Source organism: Prionailurus bengalensis, chromosome X, assembly GCF_016509475.1.
Source record: "Prionailurus bengalensis isolate Pbe53 chromosome X, Fcat_Pben_1.1_paternal_pri, whole genome shotgun sequence".
NCBI classification, from domain to species: Eukaryota; Metazoa; Chordata; class Mammalia; order Carnivora; family Felidae; genus Prionailurus; species Prionailurus bengalensis.
This window is the reverse complement of record NC_057361.1, coordinates 40,912,977-40,938,409: the sequence shown is the minus strand read 5'-3', so window position 1 is coordinate 40,938,409 and position 25,433 is coordinate 40,912,977. Positions and strand designations below refer to the sequence as shown.

General features: G+C 48.6%; 1 protein-coding gene, 1 long non-coding RNA gene and 1 pseudogene across 5 annotated transcripts in view; 1 reads left to right on the top strand and 2 right to left on the bottom strand.

The window, feature by feature from the left end:
- Nucleotides 1-4,862: 4,862 nt before the first annotated feature.
- On the bottom strand, nt 4,863-8,171 carry LOC122476774. The gene is made up of 2 exons (XR_006295603.1): nt 8,093-8,171; nt 4,863-6,342 (listed from the first exon to the last, which is right to left on the bottom strand). It is a non-coding gene; the product is annotated as an uncharacterized LOC122476774 (long non-coding RNA).
- A 38-nt stretch (nt 8,172-8,209) lies between these two features.
- The window catches only part of ZNF674 (zinc finger protein 674), a 36,590-nt gene continuing 19,366 nt past the window's right edge, over nt 8,210-25,433 (top strand). Inside the window, exons 1-5 of one of the 4 annotated variants that reach the window (XM_043569590.1) lie at nt 8,210-8,327; nt 9,025-9,127; nt 10,882-10,926; nt 15,530-15,656; nt 15,957-16,052. In XM_043569590.1, the coding sequence (XP_043425525.1) occupies nt 10,912-10,926; nt 15,530-15,656; nt 15,957-16,052 (238 nt within the window). In that variant the 5' untranslated portion in view covers nt 8,210-8,327; nt 9,025-9,127; nt 10,882-10,911. Of the gene's footprint in view, nt 9,128-10,881; nt 10,927-12,608; nt 14,235-15,224; nt 15,657-15,956; nt 16,053-25,433 lie in introns of those variants that run through there. The other 3 variants (XM_043569589.1, XM_043569586.1, XM_043569587.1) reach the window with 3 other exon arrangements.
- LOC122476773 lies at nt 13,214-13,760 on the bottom strand (annotated as a pseudogene).

The following is a 25,433-nucleotide window of genomic DNA, read 5'->3' as shown; positions in this document are numbered from 1 at the left end:
GTTTATTTTTATTTTTGAGAGACAGAGAGAGATCACAAGTGGGGGAGAGACAGAGAGGGAGGGGGACAGACGATTCCAAGCATGCTTTGCGCTGACAGCAGTAGGCCCAATGTGGGGCTTGAACTCATGAGACCATGACATAAGCCGAAGTGGGGCAGTCAACCGGCTGAGCCACCCAGATGCCCTTCTGCTGGCTATTTCTTATAAATGGAATAATATACTATGTGGGTTTTTTGTGTGTGGCTTTTTCCACTTACAATGTTTTCAAGGTTCATCCACACTGGATATCGTATCAGTGTCATTCCTTTTCATGGCTAAGTGATATTTTATTGCATGGATATACCACCATTTGTTTATCTATTCGTCGCTTGACTGACATTTGTTTTGTTTCCACTTTTGGTTTCTAGGAATAACACAGCTATGGACACTTGTGTACAAGTGTGTGTGTGTGTGTGCGTGTGTGTGCGTATGTGTGTGTGAACACGTTTTCAATTCTCTTGGGTGTACACCTAGGAGTGAAATTGCTGGGTCATATGGTAACTCTATGTTTAACTTTTTGAGGAACTGCTAAATTGTGTTCCAAAGTGGCTGTCCCTTTTTACATTCCTGCCAGCAAAGTAGAAGATTCCAGTTTCTTCTCAGTAATTAAAAAAAATTTTTTTTAATGGTTATTCATTTTTTGAGACACAGGGAGACTGAGTGTGAGTGAGGGAGGGGTAGAGAGAGAGGGAGACACAGAATCCGAAACAGGCTCCAGGCTCCGAGCTGTCAGCACAGAGCCCGACGGGGGGCTCGAACTCACAGACCGCGAGATCGTGACCTGAGCCAAAGTTGGACACTTAATCCACTGAGCTACCCAGGTGCCCCTCTTCTCAGTAATTTTAATGCAATGATCATATGCTACTGTGTGATTAAAAATATGATGAGTTTGTCTGGGTCTTCATAGATTTGCGAATTCGATTTCCATGCATTAAGTGCATCAGGCAAGGGGAAATGTAGAGTTAGAGCTTAGAAAAAAGTCAGAGTCAGATGTGGATATGAGATTCATCATGCTTCCTCCTCGGATATGAAATTCCTTTCTTCCACCTGGGAAGCTATAACCACATGGTGTATCGTTCAAAAGAAAAACAAAACTTCATATTCTTCACCATTTGCATATTCTCTTTTACATAACTGTTTGTGGGGACATTGTTTATTGGGGATATGAACTCTTTGCCATAAACGTTGCAAATATTTTCCCCAAGGTACAGTTGGTCTTTTGATTTTTTGTGTGTGGCACGTGTTCGCTTTTGGATTTGATAATGTTTATTCTAATTCTACTTGGCTATCAGAAATATCCATGTCTTAAAAAATGTTTTTTAAGTAATCTCTACACCCACTGTGGGGCTTGAACTTACAACCCCGAGATCAATGATCAGATAGCTAGCTGCTCTACTGACTGAGTCAGCCAGGTGCCCCTTCTTTTGGATTTTAAAGATATTTTAATGAAGCCTAGGATTTACTTTATGGCTTCGGGTTGTTTTTGTTTACCCAACATTTTTATCACATATTATTTCCCATATATGCATGAAATACACTGGACCTCTTTTACGGACTTGTCAACCATTACAACTTAGCATTAAGTAAATTTATAAAACTTTATATAAAGTCAAATTCCCTTTTCAGTTCATTTTTTCATACTGTTGTTAGCTAAGCTTTATACATTTAGTGTTTTATACACTTGATTCTGATTTTTTGTTTCAGTGATTTAAAAATTTTTTTTTAATGTTTATTTTTGAGACAGAGAGAGACAGAGCATGAATGGGGGAGGAGCAGAGAGAGAGGGAGACACAGAATCTGAAGCAGGTCCGGGCCCTGAGCTGTCAGCACAGAGCCCGATGCAGGGCTCGAACTCACGGACTGTGAGATCATGACCTGAGCCGAAGTCGGATGCTTAACCGACTGAGCCACCCAGGTGCCCCAATGTTTATTTATTTTTGAGAGAGAGAGAGATAATCCGAAGCAAGCTCCAGGCTCCGAGCTATCAGCACAGAGCCCGACTTGGGGCTCGAACTCATGGACCGTGAGATCATGACCTGAGCTGAAGTCAGATGCTTAACTAAGCCACCCAGGCGCCTCTCAGTGATCTCTTTAATTCCATCCTATGTCACATAGTTTACTTATTGTAGCTCATAATGGGGTATAATATCTTGTAAGTCTTCCTTTATTACAACTAACCTCAGAATATTCTTAGTGGTTTTCATATCTGTTATTTCCTGCCAGTTAAAATAAAGAATTGTATCAGCGCCTGGGTGGCTCAGTTGGCTAAGGGCCCAACTCTTGGTTTCGGCTCAGGTCATGACCACACGATCATGATCTCGGGGTCGTTGAGATGGAACCCCACATCGGGCTGTGTGCTGGGTGCGGAGCTTGAGATTCTCTCTCTCTCCCTTTCCCTCTGCCCCTCTCCCCGCTCCTCTAAAACTAAAGCTAAACTAAAAGAGAAAAGGATTGTACTATAGGCCCTCGATCCTATTTACGATATTGATTCAAATTGCCTGAAATTCATGGCCTAGGTTTATGGACAATGGGTCTTTTACAGTATTGAGTTTACATTCAGGAACACAGTTTATTTTCTTCTGTATAGATGATGTGCAATCTTTTTAGGTGTATTTACAGTTGTATTCTTGCTTTAAACATTTTTTTAATGTTTTATTTTTGAGAGAGAGAGAGAGCGAGAGAGCGAGAGCATGAGCAGGGGAGGGGCAGAGAGAGAGGGAGACACAGAATGGGAAGCAGGCTCCAGGTTCTGAGCTGTCAGCACAGAGCCTGATGCGGGGCTCGAACTCATGAACTGCGAGATCATGACCCAAGCGTAAGTCAGATGCTTAACTGACTGAGCCACCCAGGTGCGCCCCCCTTTAAAAAATTTTTTTTTAATGTTTGTATTCTTGCTTTTTGATGGGCAACATTCTTCCTAGCATATGTAGTTTACTATCATTGACGGGCACATGACAGCTAGTCTAGATTCTACCAAGTCCCTAGTTGCTATCTACCCAGGATGTCCATGCATATGGACAATGATACAATTTTCACTGCAGAAAAAAAAACAACTGACAATGCAAAGGTTGATTTGAGATGCAGAGGGGAAAAGGGAAGCATTTCAGGTAAAAGAGAGTTATCCATACTCAAGAAAAAACACTGAAAAAAGAAGAGGCAAATGTAACAAACCTGGGGAAGGTTTCCATTTGCAGTCAGTGGTTGTTAAACAAGAACATTTTCACAAAAGGAATTAGAGAACCACAATATTATACGTAGGATCAAAAATTCCCAAATACATTTAGTCACAATAAAGCAAGTTGCTTATGCAGACGCAAAACCCCTGAAATAAAACGGACATGAAAAGAATTCTACTTGTCTGCTCAAGGACAGAAATTGTCTTTTGAAGAAAATCCTCCTGGGGCGCCTGGGTGGCTCGGTCAGTTAAGCGTCCACCTCTTGGTTCCAGCTCAGGTAATGATCTCGCAGTTTGTGAGTTCAAGACCCACATTGGGCTCTGTGCTGACAGCACGGAGTTTGCTGGGGATCCTCTCCCTCCTTCTCTCTCTCTGCCCCTCCCCCCGCTCGTTCTCTCTCTCAAAATGAATAAATAAACTTCAAAAATTAGAAAAAAATGAAAACGCTCCTAACTCAAGACATGGCAAAGACTTGCATATAACGCTTAGACTTCACTCAACATCAGGGAACACACGATACAGAGAAAACCTAGGGTGTAAATCAATTTGCAAATGCATTGAGTTCTGGATTACAATTTATTCAGCACTAGAAAATTCCTATTGGGTAGAAACCTTGTTAAAGTAAGGCACATACGGGGTGCCTGGGTGGCTCAGTCAGTTAAGCATCCGACTTCAGCTCAGGTCATGATCTCCAGGTTCTAGAGTTCGAGCCCTGTGTTGGGCTCTGTGCTGACAGCTCGGAGCCTGGAGCCTGCTTCGGATCCTGTGTCTCCCTCTCTCTCTCTGTCCCTCCCTACTCGTGCTCTGTCTCTTTCAAAAATAAACAATAAAAATGTTAAAAAAAAATAAAGTAAGGAACATGGGAAGCTTTTCGCCAATACTCACACGTTACTTAATGTTAGAGAATTCACATTGGAGGGAAATCCTGCAAATGTGTTAAGTTAGCCAATCCTCACATCTCAGAAACTATACATGAGGTGAATGAGAAAAGACCTTTAGACACGACTTCACCCATGCCAATAGGAGACCATTCTTGCTGGGGAGAATCCTACAAATGTGCCAAATTTGGGAAATCCCAAATATAAACATGGCCGAACTGTTGCCAAGCATGAAAGAATTCATGTTGGAGAAACCCCTACGAATGAAACCCCTACGAATGGAAGGAATGCGTTCCTCTCCTACTCAAGCATCAGATAATTCATATAAAACAGAGAGGGTATGAATCTAGGGTATGTTATTTCACCCACAGCTCATACTTTGTTCATCATAATTACAGACAACAAAATGAAACTTCAATCATTGTCACCCACGGGTCATCTCTGGCTTAGCCTGTGAAATTCACACTGCAGACAGACATGAATAATTTTGTTTTGGGGGCAGCTGGGTGGCTCAGTAGATTGAGTGTCCCACTCTTGGTTTTGGTTCCGGTCACCATCTCATGGTTGGTGGGTTCAAGCCCCGCATCAGGCTCTGTGCTAGCAGCACAGAGACCGCTTGGGGTTCTTTCTCTCCCTCTCTCTCTCTGCCCCTCCCTTGCTCGCTCTCTCTAAATAAGTAAAATTTTTTAGAAAAGAATTTGGTTTTGTGCTTCAACATTATTAACCAGTAGGAAATCCATACAGAGCGAGCTGACGGAAGGTGTAAAAATATATTTGATTGTAGGCAGTAATTTTATTACACGAACCAGTGTTACAGCAAAAGTTACCTATTGAAAAGATATTTGGCAAATACATCTGTTACGTTCAGAGGAGATGGTGACTTCACCATAGAAAGGGACTTTAAAGCGCAAATGACTGCAGGAACTGCCACAAGAGAAAAGACCTTCATTTCTGACTATAGCAGCCACTCACTCTTGGTGCCCTCCTGCCTGCGGAAATCCGCAGGGCCAGCTGCAGAAAGGGCCACGCAGTCAAGCCCGGAGACGAACGCCTGCAACTGGCCTTCCATTCTTTAGGGCAACTCATGCAGTTCAAAGAGCAGAATCCGATCAAGGCATTGTGCCATGGGCCTGTCACCTCGGCCATTGCGGGGAAGAACTCCAGGAAGGTGTTCTGGCAGGTGCCAGGGACCCTCAGCAGAACGTGGCAAGAAAGCAAGCCCGCTCAGCTCCTGCCCCGGGCAGGCCCTCCGGCCAGCCCTCATTCCTCCGAGTGCCCTCAGGATGTTCCGGATCAGGTCTGCAACCTGGGGATTGCCAAGGGCACAGTCCAACTGGGTTCAGTAGGCCCACCTACTGGGATGCTTGAATCACACGGTAGAGCGTGTACCGATCTGAGCACCTGTAGCAACAGCGTGAGGCGGGTCTCCGAGACCCTCGTCAGGCTCGAAGATTCCCTGGGACTCAGGAGAGCTGTTCTACTTTTCAGAGTCCTGCGAGTCCTTCTGAGTTGCTTTATACGCGGTGATGACCTATTACAGTGAGAGCGCGCACAGGACAACCGGCAAGCGGAAAAAGGCACACGGGGGACGTCCAGTAGAAACCCGTGGTGACAGATCAGTTGTCTTCTCCCAAAGGAGTCACGCGGGTCAATGCTTAATTCTCCCAGGAATGGTGCGTCACAAAACCTGCTAAGTGCTGCCGGCCAGGGGAGCTCAGCCAAGCCTTGGGGCGCAGGGACTCTACTGGAGGTCATGCAGGCAGGCGGCAACCACGTGACTGACTTCAGCTACTCAGTCGACAGCCCCCAGGCGTCAAACGAACACAGCGTGGCCCAGGGCCTCACACATACAAACACAGATGTTCACCGCAAGTCACAATCTCTGTAGAAACGATCTGGCCAAACTAGGACGGCGATGCCTGGATTCCAAAAACAGTCTGATCGGGCAGAATATGACAGGGGCTTAGCGGCGGCCTCCCAGGAGCTGGAAAAGGGCCAATGCTCCGGAGACAGGCTTTTCTTTCAAAAGCTTGAGTAACCAAGCTCCATTGAGTTACCCCTTCACAATGAATTTGAACTTAGTTAACAGCCTAATTACCATTAAAAAAGTTTTCAGTTGGAGGTGAGTGGTGATTCTAGGCAGGGTGGGAAGATATTTCCTTACCAACAGGGCCAGTTGTGGAAAAGGTACCAAAAGGGGAGCCCACGGTGCAGGAAAGTGCAGCAAGGCCAACAGCATGTTCTCCAGTCTGTGGGAGAGAACCAAAAAACCCACCATTTGCCAGGTGGCTGACATGGGTCAAGTCCCGGGCTCTAAGAGATACAATCAACTGATTTGATTGATTGAACCATCAATCGCTGTTTGCCCAGGTAATCCTCAGGAAGAACCTGAAAGCCTGAGCTGAGTATGGGGCATAGTATGGGCTGGAGGGGCACCTTGGCGTTTCTTTCTTTTTTTAATTTAATTTTATTGAATGTTTACTTCTTTTTGAGAGAGAGAAAGAGACAGAGCGTGAGCAGGGGAGGGGCAGAGAGAGAGGGAGACACAGAATCTGAAGCAGGCACCAGGCTCCGAGCTGCCAGCATGGAGCCCTACACCGGGCTGGAACTCACGAACCGTGAGATCACGACCTGAGACGAAGTCAGACACGAAACTGACTGAGCCACCCAGCCGCCCCAGCTTGGCGTGTTTCTTACTTGCTAGTCACCTGACTCACTGCTAGGAAAAACTGACACTGTGTGAGCAATAACCAACCACATGCCCATCAACTTGCTCCTGTGTTATCAGGGTATGGGGACAGCCAGACCAGGGCCAATCACGAGGTCCTTCTGCAGCTGGGGGTCTCTCTACTGTCCTTGGGACACTATCATATTAATTTTCTGGTCTCCTGATACCGATGTCTGAAAAGGTTAGCAGGTCGCCTCTCCTCTAGAAACAAATACGATGGTCTCTCGAGGACTGGCCATCGCTTACAAATGCGCAAAGACCTGACACTGGTGGCAATGCCCACTCCCCTGAGGGCAAACAGGCTTCTCTCCTGGGACTCCTACACAAGGCTTGGGACACTCACTTCCCAGAACTCTGCGGTGGAAGCTTGGGCTCTGATGCATCCAAACCACCCGGGAATGTCAGTTACCTCGGAGGGGAAAGGGAAAGACAGGGACAGAGCAGTATGCTCCAATGGAGATCCCATACGCCTATGACGGCTCCACGACGGTTCTGTCACGTGCTTCTCGCAACAGTGCCTGGCACCTGCTGGCTCGGGCACAGAAGCAATCGGGTGGATCTGAGCTGGGACCTTGCGGTGCCCGGACCTAAGAGTTCTGCTTCGTGGCAGGCAGCTCCAGGGCCAGCACACGCTTGGGCCTCTTTCCCCAGACCCTGACGGGAACCAGAAAACTTTCCTCAAGGCACTTACGGGCCTTTTTAGCAGGCCATGCTGCCACCGGCTGGCACACCGGCCGGCACAGAGAACAACACGCTCGGCTACTTTACGCCGTGTTATCAAAAAGCAAACACCAGACTCTCCCTGGACGCCCTGGGTCGCAGACCCGGGAGTAACACGATTTATTTCAGGAGACCCGGGCATCGGGGTTTCTCCCACTGAGCGCATCGCCCGCCCTCCCCGCCCGCTCCCAAGCGCTCTTCCGGGCCACTCCCCCGACGGAGCCCGCCCTCTGCTCTCTGACCCCTGGGGCAGGCCCGGTTCCCAGGGACAGGCCCCGCCCCCAAGATGGCGGCGCCCATGTGCCGCTGAGAACGGCAGCAGGCCCCACTACCCTTTCTCATCCCGAGAAGCTGAAGGCAGCGGAGAGCGCGGCTTCGGGGGATGGAGGGTGCGCGGCAGACGGCGAGGGAGACGGCGCCTCGGCCTCGGAGGCGGCGGGACCGGGGCCTCTGCGACCGTCCGCCGGCCCCTCGCCGCCCCCCGGCCTCTCGTGCGACTCGTCCGGAAAACGGTCGCCCGCTCCGGTCCCTACATCGTGCCCCAGACGAACCCCGTCGGAATCACTGGCCGCGACTCGCGCCATCTTGGCCATTGGCCGTGGAGGCCCCGAAGCAGCTCCTGCGCGTGCGCCGCGCTCCGACCTCGGGCTGCGGGGCGCCGGGAGCGGAAGTGCTCCGCTGACCCGAGGGCGGCGCGAGGTCGCGCCGCTTGTTGTCCTCCGACCTGGCTGTCGGGTTCTGGTAGCCAAGTACCGGGAGGCGGAGCGGGCACGGGCCGGAGGGCAGGTGGGGGTGATGGGTTCGCGCCCCTGCGACCTCGGGGCCCTGGGCTGAGTGTGGGCGACGGGCCGGGGGCGACAGCCAGTGATACTGTCATTGAGTCGTTGGGTCAGGTTCAGCGGCCGTTTGCTGAGTGTCTAGTACGTGCGAGGCGCCCTTGGGTGCACGGTCATCCTCCCGAGGGCTGTGAGTAGGTACTACGATTGTCTTCATTATATCGCGAGAAAGCAAGAACAGAAAGGCTCGTAGCCTGTCCAGAGTCACACGGCTAGAAAACCCCGGGAGATCCTTCGAGCACCTATGCGTTTCTAACGAGCGTTCCCGAAATGTATCAACTTTGTGCTTGCTGTGTGCCTTCCCTGCTAGAACACAGCTCCGCAGGGTCGGGGAACTCTGATTACTTTGTTCACTGATGTACCTGCAACACGTTGGACAGGCCCACAGTAGGCACTCAACTTTTTCACTGAATGAATCAAGGCGACAGAGCGGGCAATCAGTTCGAGTCCACAGCTAGGACCCTTATGGGATGACGCAGTGCTTAGCTCCTTGTCTGGTGACAATTAGGCTGCTACTAAGCGTTTACTCTTAACACTGAAACGAGGCCTTGTGGCTGCTTCCATAAAGTATTCCATCTGGGTTTTCCTCGCTTTCACTGCCTCAGAGAGGTTGCTCACTGCATCTCCTGTGCGGTCGTTGTTTCCAGGGTCAGGGCGCATCAGTGAGACCACTGCTCACCTCCTGCGGGCTCCGGCTCAGCCGCCCCTGGGCTTCCTAGTCTACAGAAGAGCCAGTCGAGGCCTCAGAAGGTGAGTTCCCTGGCTCAGGGACAGATGCGGTGCTGTGGCCATGGTCCCAACGGAGATGCGTTTGTCTCTGGATCCTTTGGTCCTGCGTTGTTAGGAACAAGAGAGCTCTTATCAGAGTCCTAGGAGGAGGAGCCTCAGCCCAGAGCCTAGGACAGAGGGAGGAGGCTCATAGGACAGACCCAGAGCCCAGGGCCAAGGGAGAAGGCTCTCAGGACAGACTGACCCCAGCGCCGAGGGTGGAGGCTTAGAGGACAGCAGGTCGAAGAAGAGCTGGACTTGGAGTGGCCTTTGTCCCTCCAGCGGAGAAAGACCATGCCCACTGCGTGACTGTGGGAAGTTGGACCCCATTGGGGGAGAGAGACGAAATGCACAGACAGGTGGAGTAATGCTGCCGTGAGGAGGGCGGCCTGCTGTGGTGCCTGTGAGGGTCGGATCAGGCTGACAGGGATCACTGTCAGCTGCACAGGACTCTCTCCTGACACTTCTGTGCACACAGCTTTTGCCATTGGGTGTTTCTGGATTTGAGTGATCCCCAGAGTGAGAACCTCCCACCTGCCGCTAGCAGAAATGTGGACTCTCCCTCCAGTCTGACTCAAGTACAGAATGCTCTCGTATGGTTTTGTTTTTCACTTGGGAACATTTGCAAGCGGTCCAGAGGTATGTTGTCAGCTGTTTCTGCTGCCTCATTTTGGTGCCACTGTCCCTGGACCTGAGAGCCCGAGTCGTTCACCTGCACGGGGCCGAGCCCTCTTGTCCCGAGGCCGCTGCAGGGGTTGCTGCAGTGACAGCAGCTACTCTGTGCAAAAGCTCCTTGCTGACACTTTCTTTAGAAAACCGCCAAGGCGGGAAGAGCAGGCAGTTGAATGGGCATCATGGGAAAGGAGAAAGTGACAGGCCAGGAACTGGGTGGGGGCGGCCAGTGGAGGGCAGGGTGCACAGGGCGGCAGGGGCAGTGGTTTCCAGTTCCTTGTGGAACGACCGGTGCTGGGCTCCTCACCTGCCTCCCTGCCCCCAGCTGCCTCTCTGCCCCTTCTTCAACCCTAGTTTGTCTCCTTCCTGCAAACCGCAGCCAGGTATCCCTGTCCTCCAGACTCTGCTAAGGGTCTGTCACTTTCAGGGCTCAGCGTAATCACTGTTCATTTCCATTTTATTAGTAATAATAGTCACAGTCAAAAATGCAAGTTAACAAGGGATGTGAGGGTGGCTCAGTTGGTTAAGCGTCCGGCTTTGGCTCAGGTCATGATCTCACGGTGTGTAGGTTCGAGCCCCGCGTTGGGCTCCCTGCTGACAGCTCGGATTCTGTGTCTCCCTCTCTCTCTACTCCTGCCCTGCTCGCGTTCTGTCTCTCACTCCAAAAAAGAAATACTAAAAGAAAGTTTTTTTAAATGCAAGTAAACAAAACAAGAGGACCGCAATCATCAGCGAAAACCAGTATCAACATTTTAATCACCGCTGTTCCTCAGGACGTACTTATTGCCAAAGGAGTGAGATTGCGTTGCACTTCCTTTTTTGTAACCTGCTCTTAAATAGGTTAAGAAATGAAATAATATTCCAATGTATTTTGGAGGCCCACAAACACGGGTCACCTGCAAAGCCCACATGAGCTTATCCAAAGCCCAAGGGAATGGCCTGGGGCTCCCGGGCATGGTTGCACACCATCCTCCCCAGGGTGCAAGGGTGATTATTATCAGGCTGGTGGGGATGCTTTCCTGGCTGAATGCACTGATCTGGATGCCCCAATTCTGTCTTCCTAGATCTCTGCCCTTTGTCTCGAGCAGAACAGGATGGCCATGTTCCAGGTGAGTTCCTAATTTCCCCCTACTTTGTGTCCAGTGACCTCGAGGCAGCTTTGGGGCACCCGTATTGTACCCTTGACAATTGCGTTACTCCCCTCCGCTGCGGCTCTTTTCTGTCCACGCTGTCATCCACCTCGGGGTTCTCCGATCCTTCCCCTGGCCACAACAAAAAAAATTAAAAAACAAGAGAGCAAGAAAGGAGCGCCCTCATCTCCTTCTTTCTCTGGGACATGCACCCCCCCCACACTTTTTTCTTTTTTTCTCAGAGATACTTGTTGAAGCACAGAGTCTCCTTTTCCCCCGGTCCCATGGCCACTGCACTGTTGGCTTTTTCGTTATGTTCAAAACGTTGAAAGGAAATCCATGCTTGGCGTTTTACCGTGCATTAGAGGATAGCTGAAACATCCCTATTTCTCCCCCTGGTGTCCCGTTTCTCCTCAGAGATGCCCGCTGGTAACAGTTGGGTGACGGCGAGGGGTAGACGCGTCTACGTGCGTTTCGTCCACTGAAAGCAGGAACACGTGCGGTGTTGGGCGTGAGGTTGCACGAACACCACCCTGCCTCACTCCCGTCTTGCTCTCCCCACCCGCTTGTATCCCCGGTGGTGGTCCTCATCCACTCGTACAGATGATTTCAGCTCCTGGGCAGGGGGACGGACGCATCGTTTGAACTGTTTCTCTGTGGATATTCGGGTTTTTACCCCTCTTTTCCTGTTCTATACCGTGCCTCTCGGCTGACTCTCTGTGTGTGCTCATTAGCGCAGGTGTTGATGGGGAATTCACCCGGAAGTTGGGTTTGTGGGTCAAAGGTACTCACACGTTAAACTGGCAGTCCCAGATCCTGGACTAGTTACTACTTTCACGAAATGTTAAAGACCATATAATTTCTGTGTTCAGCTTTTCCAGGCTGTTGCAAGAAGAAAAGGGATCCAATTCATGTTTTGAAGCCACTTAACCTTTTTTTTCCCTTGCCCCTAACATTGATGGCATTTATTTTAGATAAAGACTTCCAACACAGAACACTGTTAGGAATTAATCCTTAGGAACTATGTAAAAGAGATGTGATGTAAGGCAAGTATTATATATAAAGTATATATGTGTATTAAGTACATATATATATATATATATATAAAGATGAAATAGATCAACAGTTTTTATTTTCCTACAGAATTTACTGCAAGTTACCATGCTATGAAAACAAAAGCCGCCCACTCTTAATATGTCAAATTTGTTTAGTCATTTAAAGAAAAATATATGACTCCCATCACACAGATAATTCTAAATCTACTTTGAAAATCAAATCATCAAGAAATATCTATCTGGAGAGACTACGGACCTACTGTCACACTGTAACAAAGATAAGGCTGCTATCTTCACAGAATATATGGATAATTAGTAATCAACCATTAACATAGCGAATGTTCTAATATTTGGGGAAATACTGGGAAACTATTTTTTTAAATTTTTTTTTCAACGTTTATTTATTTATTTTGGGGACAGAGAGAGACAGAGCATGAACGGGGGAGGGGCAGAGAGAGAGGGAGACACAGAATCGGAAACAGGCTCCAGGCTCCGAGCCATCAGCCCAGAGCCTGACGCGGGGCTCAAACTCACGGACCGCGAGATCGTGACCTGGCTGAAGTCGGACGCTTAACCGACTGTGCCACCCAGGCGCCCCAAGGGAAACTATTTTTTAAACAACAAAGTTCTGTGGACATTGTTTACCTTGCCGATGAGATTAGTTTGGAAAAGGGGTCTTGTTTAGTCTAGAAAACCTTCAGAGTCCAATATAGTTCTGGGCTAAACAGATAACTGAAGACCCTTTACAAGGACAGGTAGGCTCGGAAATCACTCAGTCTTATTTTGAATCAGCTTGCTTTAGTCCAAGGTAGGGAATTAATGATCAAGTACCAGGAATTTCTGTAATGTACCCAATGCCAAGTGGCTACTAACATTCTGTTTCCTACTATGATGACTCCTTGATTAGAGGTCGGTGGGAGGCATGAAACATATTGTGAACTGTAAAGTAAATTGTACTCCAATGCCCAGATCTCTAAAGATAAATCTTGTTTTTCAATATAAGAAACTCACTAAATCAAATGAATGCTACTTGGAGCAAAAGTAGTATAAGTAAAACTGGGGCAGGAAACTTCTAATCGCACAGGAAATACATGAAAGACTGAATCATTCTAAGAGAAGAATCATCTTCCCAGTAGCCCCACTGCCGTGGATGATATTTTCATGAGCTTGGGCCACCCTCTCCAATGAATACTGAGAACCTATTACGGGTTTCAGCCGGCTGTGCCCAGAACCTTTAAACCATAAGCTCTGGCAGTCTGGCATACGGCCAATCCAACTCCTCCACTAGCCCCATGAACCCGAAGACTTCCTCCAGCTTTCACACGGGCGCTGTGGAGCAGAGCTCGATAAGCGGTAAAATATGGGATACCGATGGCAGCTCCTTGTTTAAAGTCCAGTTTTTCTGACGGTGGGTACACAGTGTGGTCTGCCGCAAGAGCATACTCAGCATAGCCCCCAGAGATGGTGCTAGGAGTGAAAACTCCGTCACCTTTCTTGAAAGTAGATACGTTACGTCCAACAGCTTCTGTTACCCCAGCCACGTCTGAACCAGGAGTATAGGGTAAGAGTGGTTTTATCCTGTGAGTAGCAGAACGAATCTATGTTTCCACTGGGTTTACACCACATGCATGGACCTTGATTACAACCTGATGGTCTTTTGGAGTTGGTACTGCCACATCCCGACTGGAGTTTCAGCACTTCTGGTCCACCAAATTCAACAACTCCAATTGCTCTCATCAATTTCAGTCCAGTTGCCATGGTGACCCGGTTCTAGAGAGGGGAAGCGAATTCTGCCAGGGGTCACTCAGATTCCACAAAAAAGGGGACCGAAGCCACTTAACCTTAAATGTGATAACGATACTGGGGTGCCTGGGTGGCTCAGTCGGTTGAGTGTCTGACTTGACTCAGGTCATGATCTCACAGTTCACGGGTTCGAGCCCCGCATCGGGCTCTGTGCACACAGCTCAGAGCCTGGAGCCTGCTTCGGATTCGGTGTCTCCCTCCCTGTCTGCCCTTCCCCGCTTGTGCTCTGTCTCTCTCTCTCCAAAATAAACATTTAAAAAAAAACATTTAAAAAATTAAAAAAATGTGATAACGATACTACAGAAGATAAATGAGACTCGCGAGTCACTGAATATGGATCTGTGGATCTGGCAAGCATCGTTCTTCTGGAATGTGGATGTTCACCCACCAGGAAGCTCCCAACCCCCGTGCCGCTGGGATTTTCTCAAGGTCTAATTGGCATAGAACAAAACTCATCAATTAAAAAAAACAGGAATGAGAGATGCTCCCTCTGTTCTTCTCACTTGGGGATTTACAAGGGTTTTAGGAACTCCACACTGGGCACCTAGAGGAGAGACCAGAGTATGTTTCCTGTTGCTTCATAGTCCTGAGTAGCTGTGTTTGGAACTCTTCTAGCTCAGCGTCCCCTGTGAAGCCTTCTCCGCCAGCCCCACGCAGACCTGACTTCTTTCTGTTCTCTGTTCCCTCTGCTCCCCCCCACCGTTGCCCTCAGAGGACAGGAGTCCACCCTGCTGCCCGCCCTCCCTTTCATACGTGAGTGTGTAAGTGTCGTTCTCCCTCTAGCAGGCTCAGCTCCTTCTGTTCAGAAAGTGTGTTTTTGTCTTTATTAATCTTTACATCCTTGGGACTTACCTGCTCGTCTCTATTTGGTAAACAAGTTGGAATATTGCATTTCCAGGGTAAGATGTTTTAATGGCTCATCTGTTTCTTTATAAAGGTTAAAGTAACTTTAGTTACATAAACACTGTATACTGGACTGTCTCAAATAGCGTAGGGAGCAGCAAAGAACATTTGTGTAGACGAGCAATGCAGTGTCATGTTGAAAAATGTGGATGTCAGGGCACGTGGGTGGCTCAGTCCGTTAAGCATCTGACTTTGGCTCAGGTCGTGCCCTCACGGCTCATGGGTTCGAGCCCCGTGTCGGGCTCTGTGCTGACAGCTCAGAGCCTGGAACCTGCTTCAGATTCTGTGTCTCCCTCCCTCTCTGCCCCTCCACCACCCGTGCTCTCTGTTTTCAAAACTAAATAAAAACGTTAAAAAAAGAATAAGATAAAAACATGGATGTGGATGGGGCGCTGGGGTGGCTCAGTTGGTTGAGTGTCGCTCTCTAGGTTTCAGCTGTGGTCATGATCTCAGGGTTGTGAGATCGAGCTGAGTGTCGGCGCCACACTGGGCATAGAGTCTGCTTGGGATTCTCTTTCTCTCTTCCCCCTGCTCCTGACCCCACTTGCTTCCATGCACACTTTCTCTCTCTTTCTAATTACAAAAACCCCTAACACGTGGGTTTGGAAAGCAGAAGGCATGTCGTCCCCGTGTCCTAGCTGTGTGACCCTGCACAAGTGACTTTACACTCTGTGTGCGTTACTGTCCTCATCGGTCAGGGCTGTCCTGGGATGGTGGCGATACTGAACCTCTACCATGAGAGAAAGACCTAGGATGGGACACATTGTCCCATCTGTCCCCCAGCTGAGCCCTCTGGGCTAATGAGGAATGTGCCATTGCAGGAGTCCTTGACCTTCCGGGACGTGTTTGTGGACTTCACCCTGGAGGAGTGGCGATGTCTGGACTCGGCTCAGAAGAACCTGTACAGGGACGTCATGCTGGAGAACTACAGCCACCTGGTCTCTGTGGGTGAGGGACCGTGCCACAGTGTGACCGTAACACACCCATACACGTGTCACCTAGCTGGTACCTGCTCAGGGGCGTCTGGAGCCTCGGACAAGTTCGGGCCTAAGGCTCACTGTTGGGAAGTTGTAACCCTGTTTGCACCCCACACGGGACGCTGTGCCGTTCTGTGGTGTGGTGCACTGAGGGGCATAGCTGTCCTCCTGGGCGGGCACCCGGGCCGGACCACCTTTGGTCGGCAGGGTTTGGTGTCGATTCTGGAACCCATGTGGCGTTAATAACAAAGTCTGTGTCATTTCCCCTCAGGACAGCTAGTTCCCAAACCCGATGTGGTCATCAGATTGGGACAAGGAGAAGAGGCCAGGACAGCAGAGGGAGAGACCCCGACGCGGAACCCTCCGGGTGAGCAGGTGCCGGGCCAGTCAGGCCAGGGGACCTGGTAGGTCAGTGAGAGCCTGGCGTGGGGGGCCCGCCTGGGAGCTCTTCTCCACGCCCCTAGACTCGGGGACACAATTTGGGTTCAATGAAGCGAGCTGCTGTCACATCCACGCGGTGCCCCCACCGACCGCCCTCCCGCAGCCCCCTTGTTCTTGCTGGGGTTCAGGCAGTGCGCCCCGTTTGTTCAGGTCCCCTCTCTAGCTCCCAGTATCCTCGGTGGCTGGGGAAGTACCGAGCCTTCCCCTTGTGTGCTCCCCCTGCTTTCTGGAAGCTCGCAGGGCATTTCCTTTCTCTTGGGTGTTTGCATTTTCCTCAGAAGACGTGGGTGCAGGGGCGCCTGGGTGGCGCAGTCAGTTAAGCGTCCGACTTCAGCCAGGTCACGATCTCGCGGTCCGTGAGTTCGAGCCCCGCGTCAGGCTCTGGGCTGATGGCTCGGAGCCTGGAGCCTGTTTCCGATTCTGTGTCTCCCTCTCTCTCTGCCCCTCCCCCGTTCATGCTCTGTCTCTCTCTGTCCCAAAAATAAATAAACGTTGAAAAAAAAAATTTTAGAAGACGTGGGTGCAGGCGTGAGGGTTCCTCTTTATTTACATCCTGTGGGCCCTTCCATTGACACCTGTAGTCTTCTTCAGCCTCAGGGAAACGATCCGCCTGGTTCCTTGCAGCTGGTGTGGACCAAAAGCTTTGCTAGTGACCTTCAGCTAGGCCAGACCGGGCAGCCACCATGGCCTTGTCTATGCTCAGGTTGTGCGGACGGTGTCAACCTTCCCACGACCGTGTCCTCTCGTCTCAGCTCCTCAGTCCCTTCCAGACCTGACTCGACCCTGCCTGTTGTCAGGATCCTGCTGGCATCAATGCTTCCCTCCCACTCCCCTGTCTTTTGTGTCCTCTCTGTATTCACTGAAAACAGGTCAACCTGAGAGGACATTTCTCCAGGCGGCTCGCTCCAGTGAGCGCGGCCTCAGGCCTGGGCACAGCTGCCCTTGCCCTTGTCCGGTGGGGGGCTGGTTTGGTTGGTTTTGCTCTGGGCCCCTCGTGGGACCCCCACACTCTTCAGATGCAGATCTTCCTCCGTTTGTTGCCCACGCACGGCGGCCGGTCCGTGGGCCCGTCCTCAGGGCATGCGCGTGGATTCCGGGACTGCCCCGCGTGCTCCGTGGACCAGCAGCCGGGGCCCTATGCAGAAGGTCACGCACTGGGGTCCACCTCAGGGTCACAGATGTGAATCCGCTCTGCAGCGGCTGTTTGGACACCGGTGGCAGAGCCCCGGCTGCGCTGGACGCGGGCCCGGCCGCGCCCTCATGTCCCTTGAAGCCTTCCCCGCGGCCCGTGCCGGCCGGGCTGTGCGCCGTCTCTCTCGGGGCCTGCACCCCCTCCCTCCTCCCACGGCCGTTTGGGGGTGCACCTTCCACTTTCTCGCTCAGTCTACCCTACGTCCGCGGCCTTGCGGAGATCCGTGAGGAATCTTGCTGTGCTGGCGGTGTGCTCTTTCCCACCTGCCGCGTTTCCGGGAATCGAAATGTCTAGTTGTCTGTGCAGCGGTGCCCTGGAAGGAGGAGGCCCACATTCAGAGGCGCGGCCCCCTCTTGGGGTCCCCGCTCCCTCGGGTTCGGAACTGTATTATGTTAGGGTAACCGTCCGCTCGTGCAGTGTAGGTGCGGTGCAGTGCGGGACACGGGGTCCTCCAGCACGTTCCCCCCCCCCTCACCTCCAAGGGCTGCCTCTTCTCAGGTTCGTGTCTGTAATTCTGCTGGTGGCACCTCCTGGGCCTGGGCATACCTCCACACCTGCATTTCTGGTGGTTTCTATTTTGCCCCCCCCACCCTCACCCCTCTGAACACTCAGGATGGAGCTCGTTACACCTCGGCCTAAGGGTCCCAGCTCTGTAAGAAGCTGGGTGCTGTTGGTAGTTGCTGTGCGGGTTCCGTGCGGAAGGGGAGGTGGTAGTCTCAGCTGCTGTGTTTGCACTCCAGCAGGTAACTTCTTCAAACCTCGCTCCGTGGGGGTGGCTTATCCTCTGCCGAGAGCACAGACCCCTGGGAGAGCGCCTACATTTATCTGTCCAGCTGTGAGGCTGGGGGCACGTTCGGCAGATACGGTTCATTTGGGACGAGGGCAGAGGAAGGGGGTTCGGGGCTCATCCACAGCCCAGTAGTCAAGAACCTAGGCTTTGGAGCTCACAGGCGGGGTTCAGATTCTGGCTTCTTCGCTCACTGGCCGTCCCTCCCTCCGCACGCTGGCCCCAGAGTCTCTTTGCCTATTTGTGGAGGCGGCTGATGCTAGAACTTCCGGGACGGTCCGAATTGAAGGAGCGGGTGAACATAAGCCTGGCCCCGTGGAAGCTCTCGGTAAATGTCATCACTGTTGTCACTGTTGTGCATGGAAAAGAGTTTTTATTACAGTCATGGTTAACCAGACGTGTGTCACCTAGTGGCCTGTGGACCCCTCAGGGTACCCCACGAGGTGGTCCCTCCCAGTGGAAATGTTTTCAGAAAGCCTGGGGTGGGCCCGGTTCTGTGCGTTTTGAGCGACACTCCAGGTAGATCTGACTCCATGTCTAGTTAAGATCCGCAGTTTAACCATCCCCGGAGAGGGGTCCAGGGGCATGGGGACACACGGCCAGGCCTCCCCCAGGAGCCTGGGATCCGTTGGGACGGAAGGCGGGGCGTGTGGACTCACTGCTGGGCATTTTGCCCCTCTTCCCTCATTCCCCCAGACCTCAGGCCGCTCCGGGACTGCACATTCCCTGGGCCTTGGAGGAAATTTCTGGCAGGTCCCATAACTTCTCTGCTTGTGCCAAGATATAGCAATCTTCTAGGAACCGTTAGTCTGCAGAGTGGCCTCACGGTGGTCATCAGGGTTGTCCAGTCCCAGGTAGTGGCGTGAAGTCTGAACTTCGTTGATGGTGGTTGAGCTTTTCCCAGAAAAGTCTTTGCCTTTCTTTGTTTTCCCTGTCTTTTGTTTTCTTTTTCCTTCTCCTTCTACCTTTATTTACTTTGGGTTTCTTTTGCTGTTCTTTTCTAGCTTTCTTCCTGACATCTTATCATGAAAATGCACACACTGAACAAGTGAAAGAATCATAGTTTGAATACCCATAGAATTCCACCTAGGTTCTACAGCGAACATTTTGCTCTGTTTGCTTTTTCTCATATCTCTATGTGTCCTAATTCCTCTGTCCTCCCATCAGCCCCCTTTCTTTCTTTTTAATGTTTTTATTTATTGTTGAGACAGAGAGAGACAGAGCGTGAGCAGGGGAGGGGCAGAGAGAGAGGGAGACGCAGAATCCGAAGCAGGCTCCAGGCTCTGAGCTGTCAGCACAGAGCCTGATGCGGGGCTCCAACTCACGGACTGTGAGATCATGACCTGAGCTGAAGTGGGTCGCTTAACTACTGAGCCACCGAGGTGCCCCTATCAGCCCCCTTTCTTTTTGTGATGTGTTTCCTGGGAACTTTCAGAGACCAGTACATTTCACCCCTGAATACTTTTCCAGGCATGTCATTAACTATGTTTGTGTTGAATGCTTTTTGTGATGTGTTTCCTGCTAAGTTTCTGAGATCTGGACACTTCAGCCCTGAATACTTCTGCAGGCATATCATTAACTAGAATTCATGATTTGTTAGTAGTGTTTGTCCATAATGCTTAGTAGGTATTTTAATTAAAAAATTCATAAGTAGCACCGTATGGTATTTGATTGTATGTGATGACATTTATCATAATCCCCATGTATATGTTTCATGTATTTTCATTATATATTTATGCTGAGGTGACTGTTCGTAAGTGATATTTATGGAGGTATAATTTATATGCCGTAAGCTACCTTTCTTACGCGTACAGTCCTGGAGATTTGACAGAGATTTAGTCATGGAACCAAGATACTGGACCTTTTCATTCCCCTAAAGGATATCCTTGTGCCTTTATATAATTAAAGGTCTTCCTCACTCCCAAATCTGGGATTTGGAAATGGATTCTTCTCATTTCTAGTCTGCTAGTTTTATTCTTTCTAGAATGTCCTATAAATGCATCTTATAGTGGCCTGCCTTATGGGTCTTGCTTCTTTCACTTAATGCTTCTTAGCTTCATCCGTGTTTGACATGTATCAGCATCTTGTTCCTTTTTGAAGGTGAATGATGTTATATTTGCTTCTTCATTAAGCAGTTTATGCACATTGGATTCTTCTGGAATTTTTGGTCATTATGAAAGAAGTTGGTATGAGCATACACATCCAGGTGTTTGCATGGGCACGTTTTCATATTCTTGGATAAATACCTGGAGTGGTATTGCTTGGTCATGTGGTAAATGTATATTTAACTTCACAAGATATTACCCCACTGCTTCTCAGCATGGCCGTACCATTTTCGTTGACCACCCCCGACATAAGAATTCTGGGTGTTTTGTATCCTCGTCATTACTTGGTATTCTGAGTGTTGTTAGTTTTCCTTTTTAGTAGATGTGTAGGGAGCACCTTACTGTGATTTGAATCTGCATTTCTCCAATAACTAGTGGTTAGTGTCTTTTCATGTGTTTACTTGCCATCCGGACATCTTGGGCGAACTGTCTGTGGTAATGTTCTGCCATTTTTGTTGCTATTAAATGGTAAGAGCTCTTTACGTTTTCTAGATGCAAGTCCTTTATCAGCTATGTGTTCTCTGTGTATTTACTCCCAGGCTGTGGCTTGTTTTTATCTTACTAGTGTCTTTCAAAAGAAGACATTCTTAATTTTGATAAAGTCCAGTTTATGGTTCTTTTATGGTTCATGCCCTTTGTGCCCCATCACACAATTCTCTGTCTAACCCATGGTAGCACAGATTTTTCTCATATGATTCCTCCTTTGGAAGATTTATAATTTTAGCTCTTACATTTAGGCCAATGGGCATAATGAGATAAGCATTCTTTTTATCTGGTGTGAGGTAAGGATCAATGTTCTTTTCTTTGCATATGCATATTCAGTTCCAGCAGCATTTTTGAAAAGACTATATTTTCTCCATCGATTTACTTTGCCCCCCTTATTGAGAACAGGTGAACACATATGCGTTGGCCTATATGCCTATACTACGTTGTCTTAATTCCTGTAGCCTGATACTAAGTGTTCACATCAGGTACTATGAATCTTCCAACTTTGTTCTTCCTTTTCGTAATGTTTTGGCTATTCTGGGTCCTTGATATTTTCATATACATTTTAGAATCAACTTACCAGTTTCCACATAATAGCCTGCGGGGATTTTGTCTGGGACTGCCTTGAGTCTGTGGATCATTGAAATACTTAACAACATTGACTCTTACAATTCATGAACATGATGTATCTCTCAATGTATTTGGGTCTTTTAACATCTATCTCAGCAATGTTGTAGTTTTGAATGCACAGGTCTTGCGTAGGAAGTGCAGTTGCAATTTAAACATTCTATTTTAAACATTTAGTCTTTGTCACTATCTTCTTGTTTTATTTTTTTATTTAAAAATGTTTTTTAATGTTTCTTTATTTTTGAGAAAGAAAGAGAGGCAGACTGCAAGCGGGGGAGGGGCGGAGAGAGGGAGACAGAGAATGTGAAGCAGGCTTCAGGCTCTGAGCTGTCAGCACAGAGCCCGAAGCGGGGCTTGAACCCACGAACCGTGAGATCATGACCTGAGCTGAAGTCAGACTCTCAACTGACTGAGCCACCCAGGCGCCCCTGTGTTATAATTTTCAAATGTATTATATCTACATATGTTTTAACTCCCCCCAGACAGTGTATAATTTTTGCTGTCAACTACCATTCATATCTTAATTCAAAAGGAGAAAAATAATCTGTTATATTTACCCAGATATTTTACCATTTCTGCTGCTCTTTATTCCTGAAGTTCTGTGCTTCCCTCTGATACTATTTCCCTTCACTCTGAAGATTCTGTATCATTTCTCTTAGAACGAGTCTACTGGTGGGGCGCCTGGGTGGCGCGGTCGGTTAAGCGTCCGACTTCAGCCAGGTCACGATCTCACGGTCCGTGAGTTCGAGCCCCGCGTCGGGCTCTGGGCTGATGGCTCGGAGCCTGGAGCCTGTTTCCGATTCTGTGTCTCCCTCTCTCTCTGCCCCTCCCCCGTTCATGCTCTGTCTTTCTCTGTCCCAAAAATAAATAAATGTTGAAAAAAAAATTAAAAAAAAAAAAAAAAAAGAACGAGTCTACTGGTGACAATATCTCTTAGTTTTCCTTCTGTGAGTTTTTAAATTTCATCTTCATTCTTTTTTTAAGTTTATTTATTTATTTTGAGAGAGAGAGAGAGAGAGCGCACGCGCACAAGCAGGGGAGAGGCAGAGAGAGAGGGAGGGGGTGAATTCTAAGCAGGCTCCGTGCTGTCAGCACACAGCCCGACGTGAGTCTCGATCCCACAAACCGTGAGATCGTGACCTCAGGTGAAACCAAGAGTCAGAAGCTTCACCGACTGGACCACCCACGCACCCCTCATTTTCATTCCTAAAAGAAATTTTTGCTGTATTTAAAATTCTGGGTTGACAGTTCTTCATCTTTGGTATTTTTAAGATGTTTCATTATCTTCTGGCCTCCATTGTTTCTGATGACAAGTTTACAGTCATTTGAATCACTGTTTCCTTATACACAGTGTGCTTGTTATTCAAGATTTTTTTTAATTTTTAAAAATATTTATTTATTTTTGAGAGAGAGACAGAGTGTAAGCAGGGGAGGGGCGGAGAGAGAGGGAGACACAGAATCGGAAGCAGGCTCCAGGCCCTGAGCTGTCAGCACAGAGCCCGACACGGGGCTCAAACCCACGAACTGTGAGATCATGACCTGAGCCGAAGTCGGACGCTCAACCGCCTGAGCCCCAGGTGCCCCAGAGCTTTTTTTTTTTTTTTAACTTTGCTTACCAGCCATTTGATTGTAATGTTTCTGGGTGTTTCTTGGAGTTCATCTTGTTTCTGGTGTGCTAAGCTTCTTGAATCTGTTATGTCTTTCTCCAAATTTGGAAAATTTTTTGACCTTTATTCAGATCTTTTTTTTTTTGCACGAATTTCTCTTCCTTTGAGGACTCTAATGACATGAATGTTGGGCCTCGGGATATCGTCTGTTCTGCAGGTTGGCAGGTTGGATCATCTCTGTCGGTTTAACACCCAAGTTCATTGACTCTTGTCTCTGTCGTTGCCATTCTTCTAAGTCCATCCCATGAGTTGGTGTTCTAATTTCAAATAATTGTGTTTTTTAGTTCTAAATTTCAGTTTCTTTTTTACGGTTTCTGTATCTCTTGAGAACTTCTATTTATCCATTTTTTAAATTTAGCCATTTATTTCAGGTGTGTTTGCCTTTATCTCATAGAGCTTAGTTACAATAGTTGCTTAAATGTCTTTGGTAATTCCAGTATCTGAGTGATCTCAGGATTGGCATCGGTTGAATATCTCTTCCCTCAGGAAGAATTGGTCACATTTTGCTGGTTGTTTGTTATATTGAATAATTTTGGATTCTATCTTAGATAATGGCGATGGTTTTGTTGTTTTTAATCTTTGTTTATCATGTAATAAACCCTGTTAGATTCGGATCACCAGTTTTGTCTCATCTTCTATGGATGTTAATTCATCAGTTAGGTTTTCACTGACTTTCGTGTGCTTCTTTGGATCTTCCCTACGTATGCACCTTTCAAGTCTTGGTCTGAGACTTGAGTGGTGATGTAAGTCTTTGTGCAGTTATCAGAGACCTTGCCGTCCTGCTTCAGGTCTGTCTCATGCGTTTGTCACTCAGATGTTAGACTTGCTTGAGCTGTGGTTTAAATCTTAGTTTAGTTCAGCTCTTAAAGCCTTGGCGTGAGGCTTTTCTTGCCCTTGCACACAAGCCACAGGACTGGGGAAGTTCATATACCAGGGGGACAGAATCTTGCAAAAAATGAGGGAGGGACAAAAAGGAAATTCACTAGACAAAATAAAAGGAAACTCACTATATGAGCTGCTTCTCTACCTTTTGACTCTCCCCTCAGAGTCTGCCTGCTTTCGTTTATTTTTCAGAGTCCTCAAGTAGGACTGGCTTTACATAATTTTGTCCAGAGTAAATTTTAGTTGCAAGAATCAGCAGGAGAGAGAGGCTATAGTAGACATCTTCCACGGTGGCCAGTAATGGAAACCTTGATTTTATTCATTCTTGCTTTTATCTCTATTATTTCCGTGCCCCTGCTCATTTCAACTAAATTTCTTTCCTTTTCTAGTTTCATAAGGTAGAAGCTTAGGTCGTTGCTTTGATAGTTTCCTTTTCTAATGTAAGCATTGGGGAAGTTACCACAGTCTCTGAGTACTGATTTCTCTGTTTTCACCCCTTTATTGTGGTGTAATTGGCAGAGAAGAAATTGCATGTCTTTGTAATGCACAATCTGCTAAGTGTTGACATGCGCACCCATGAATCCATCACCACAACTAAGATAATGAAGTCATAGAGTGAGTTGGGAAGTATTTCCTCCCTCTTCAGCTCTTCCGAAGAATTTGTATAGAAGCCGGTATTATTTCTTAAACGTCCGGTAGAATTCCCCAATGAAGTCAACTGCACCCGGAGTTTTCTTTGTGGAAAGGTTTTAAGCTACCATTTCAATTCCTTTAAATACTTACTGGTTTATTCATATTATTTCTTCTTTTTTTGATGTTTGTTTTTGAGAGGGAGAGAGACAGAGCACGAGCAGGGGAGGGGCAGAGAGAGAGAGAGAGGGAGACACAGATTCTGAAGCAGGCTCCATCCAGGCTCTGAGCTGTCAGCACAGAGCCTGGCGTGGGGCTGGAACCCACGAACCGCAAGATCATGACCTGAGCTGAAGTTGCACGTTCAATAGACTGAGCCACTCAGGTCCCCCTCATGTTATTTGTTCTTGAACGAGCTTTGGTAATTTGTGTCTTTCAAGGAGTTTGTCTGTTTCACTTAAGTTGTCAAATTTATTGGGATAAAGTTGTTAAGGTCAGGCATAGGTCAGGGTAAAGATAAGAGAAGCTAAAAAATTTTAGCAGTCAAAAGTCTTTATTGGGAATTCAGGTCTCGGTCAAGGTTCCGTGGCTTGGGGACAGAGAGAGAGAGGAGTCAGGGAAGTCGGTGCCCGGGTGTGGTGGGGTAGGGTTTTTAAGCTGCAGTGGTTCCAGGTTTAGGTCCGGGTGGGCCTTTTTTGCGCCAGGTCGTGCTGTCGCTCGGTGATTGGTTGACCTTCAATTCATTCTGGCGGGCTGCTCGGGGCTTTCCGTTGGGTTGCGCTGGCGAGATGGCCGCCCCCTCCACTGTGGTTCCAGGGACATCCTAACATTCCAACCTCTTATTGGTGATAATGGGCGACGGATCTGATCTGGCTGCTTCCTGCGGGTGTAAGGGCGACGTCATGGTATGTGGGGTCTGAGGTTGGAATGC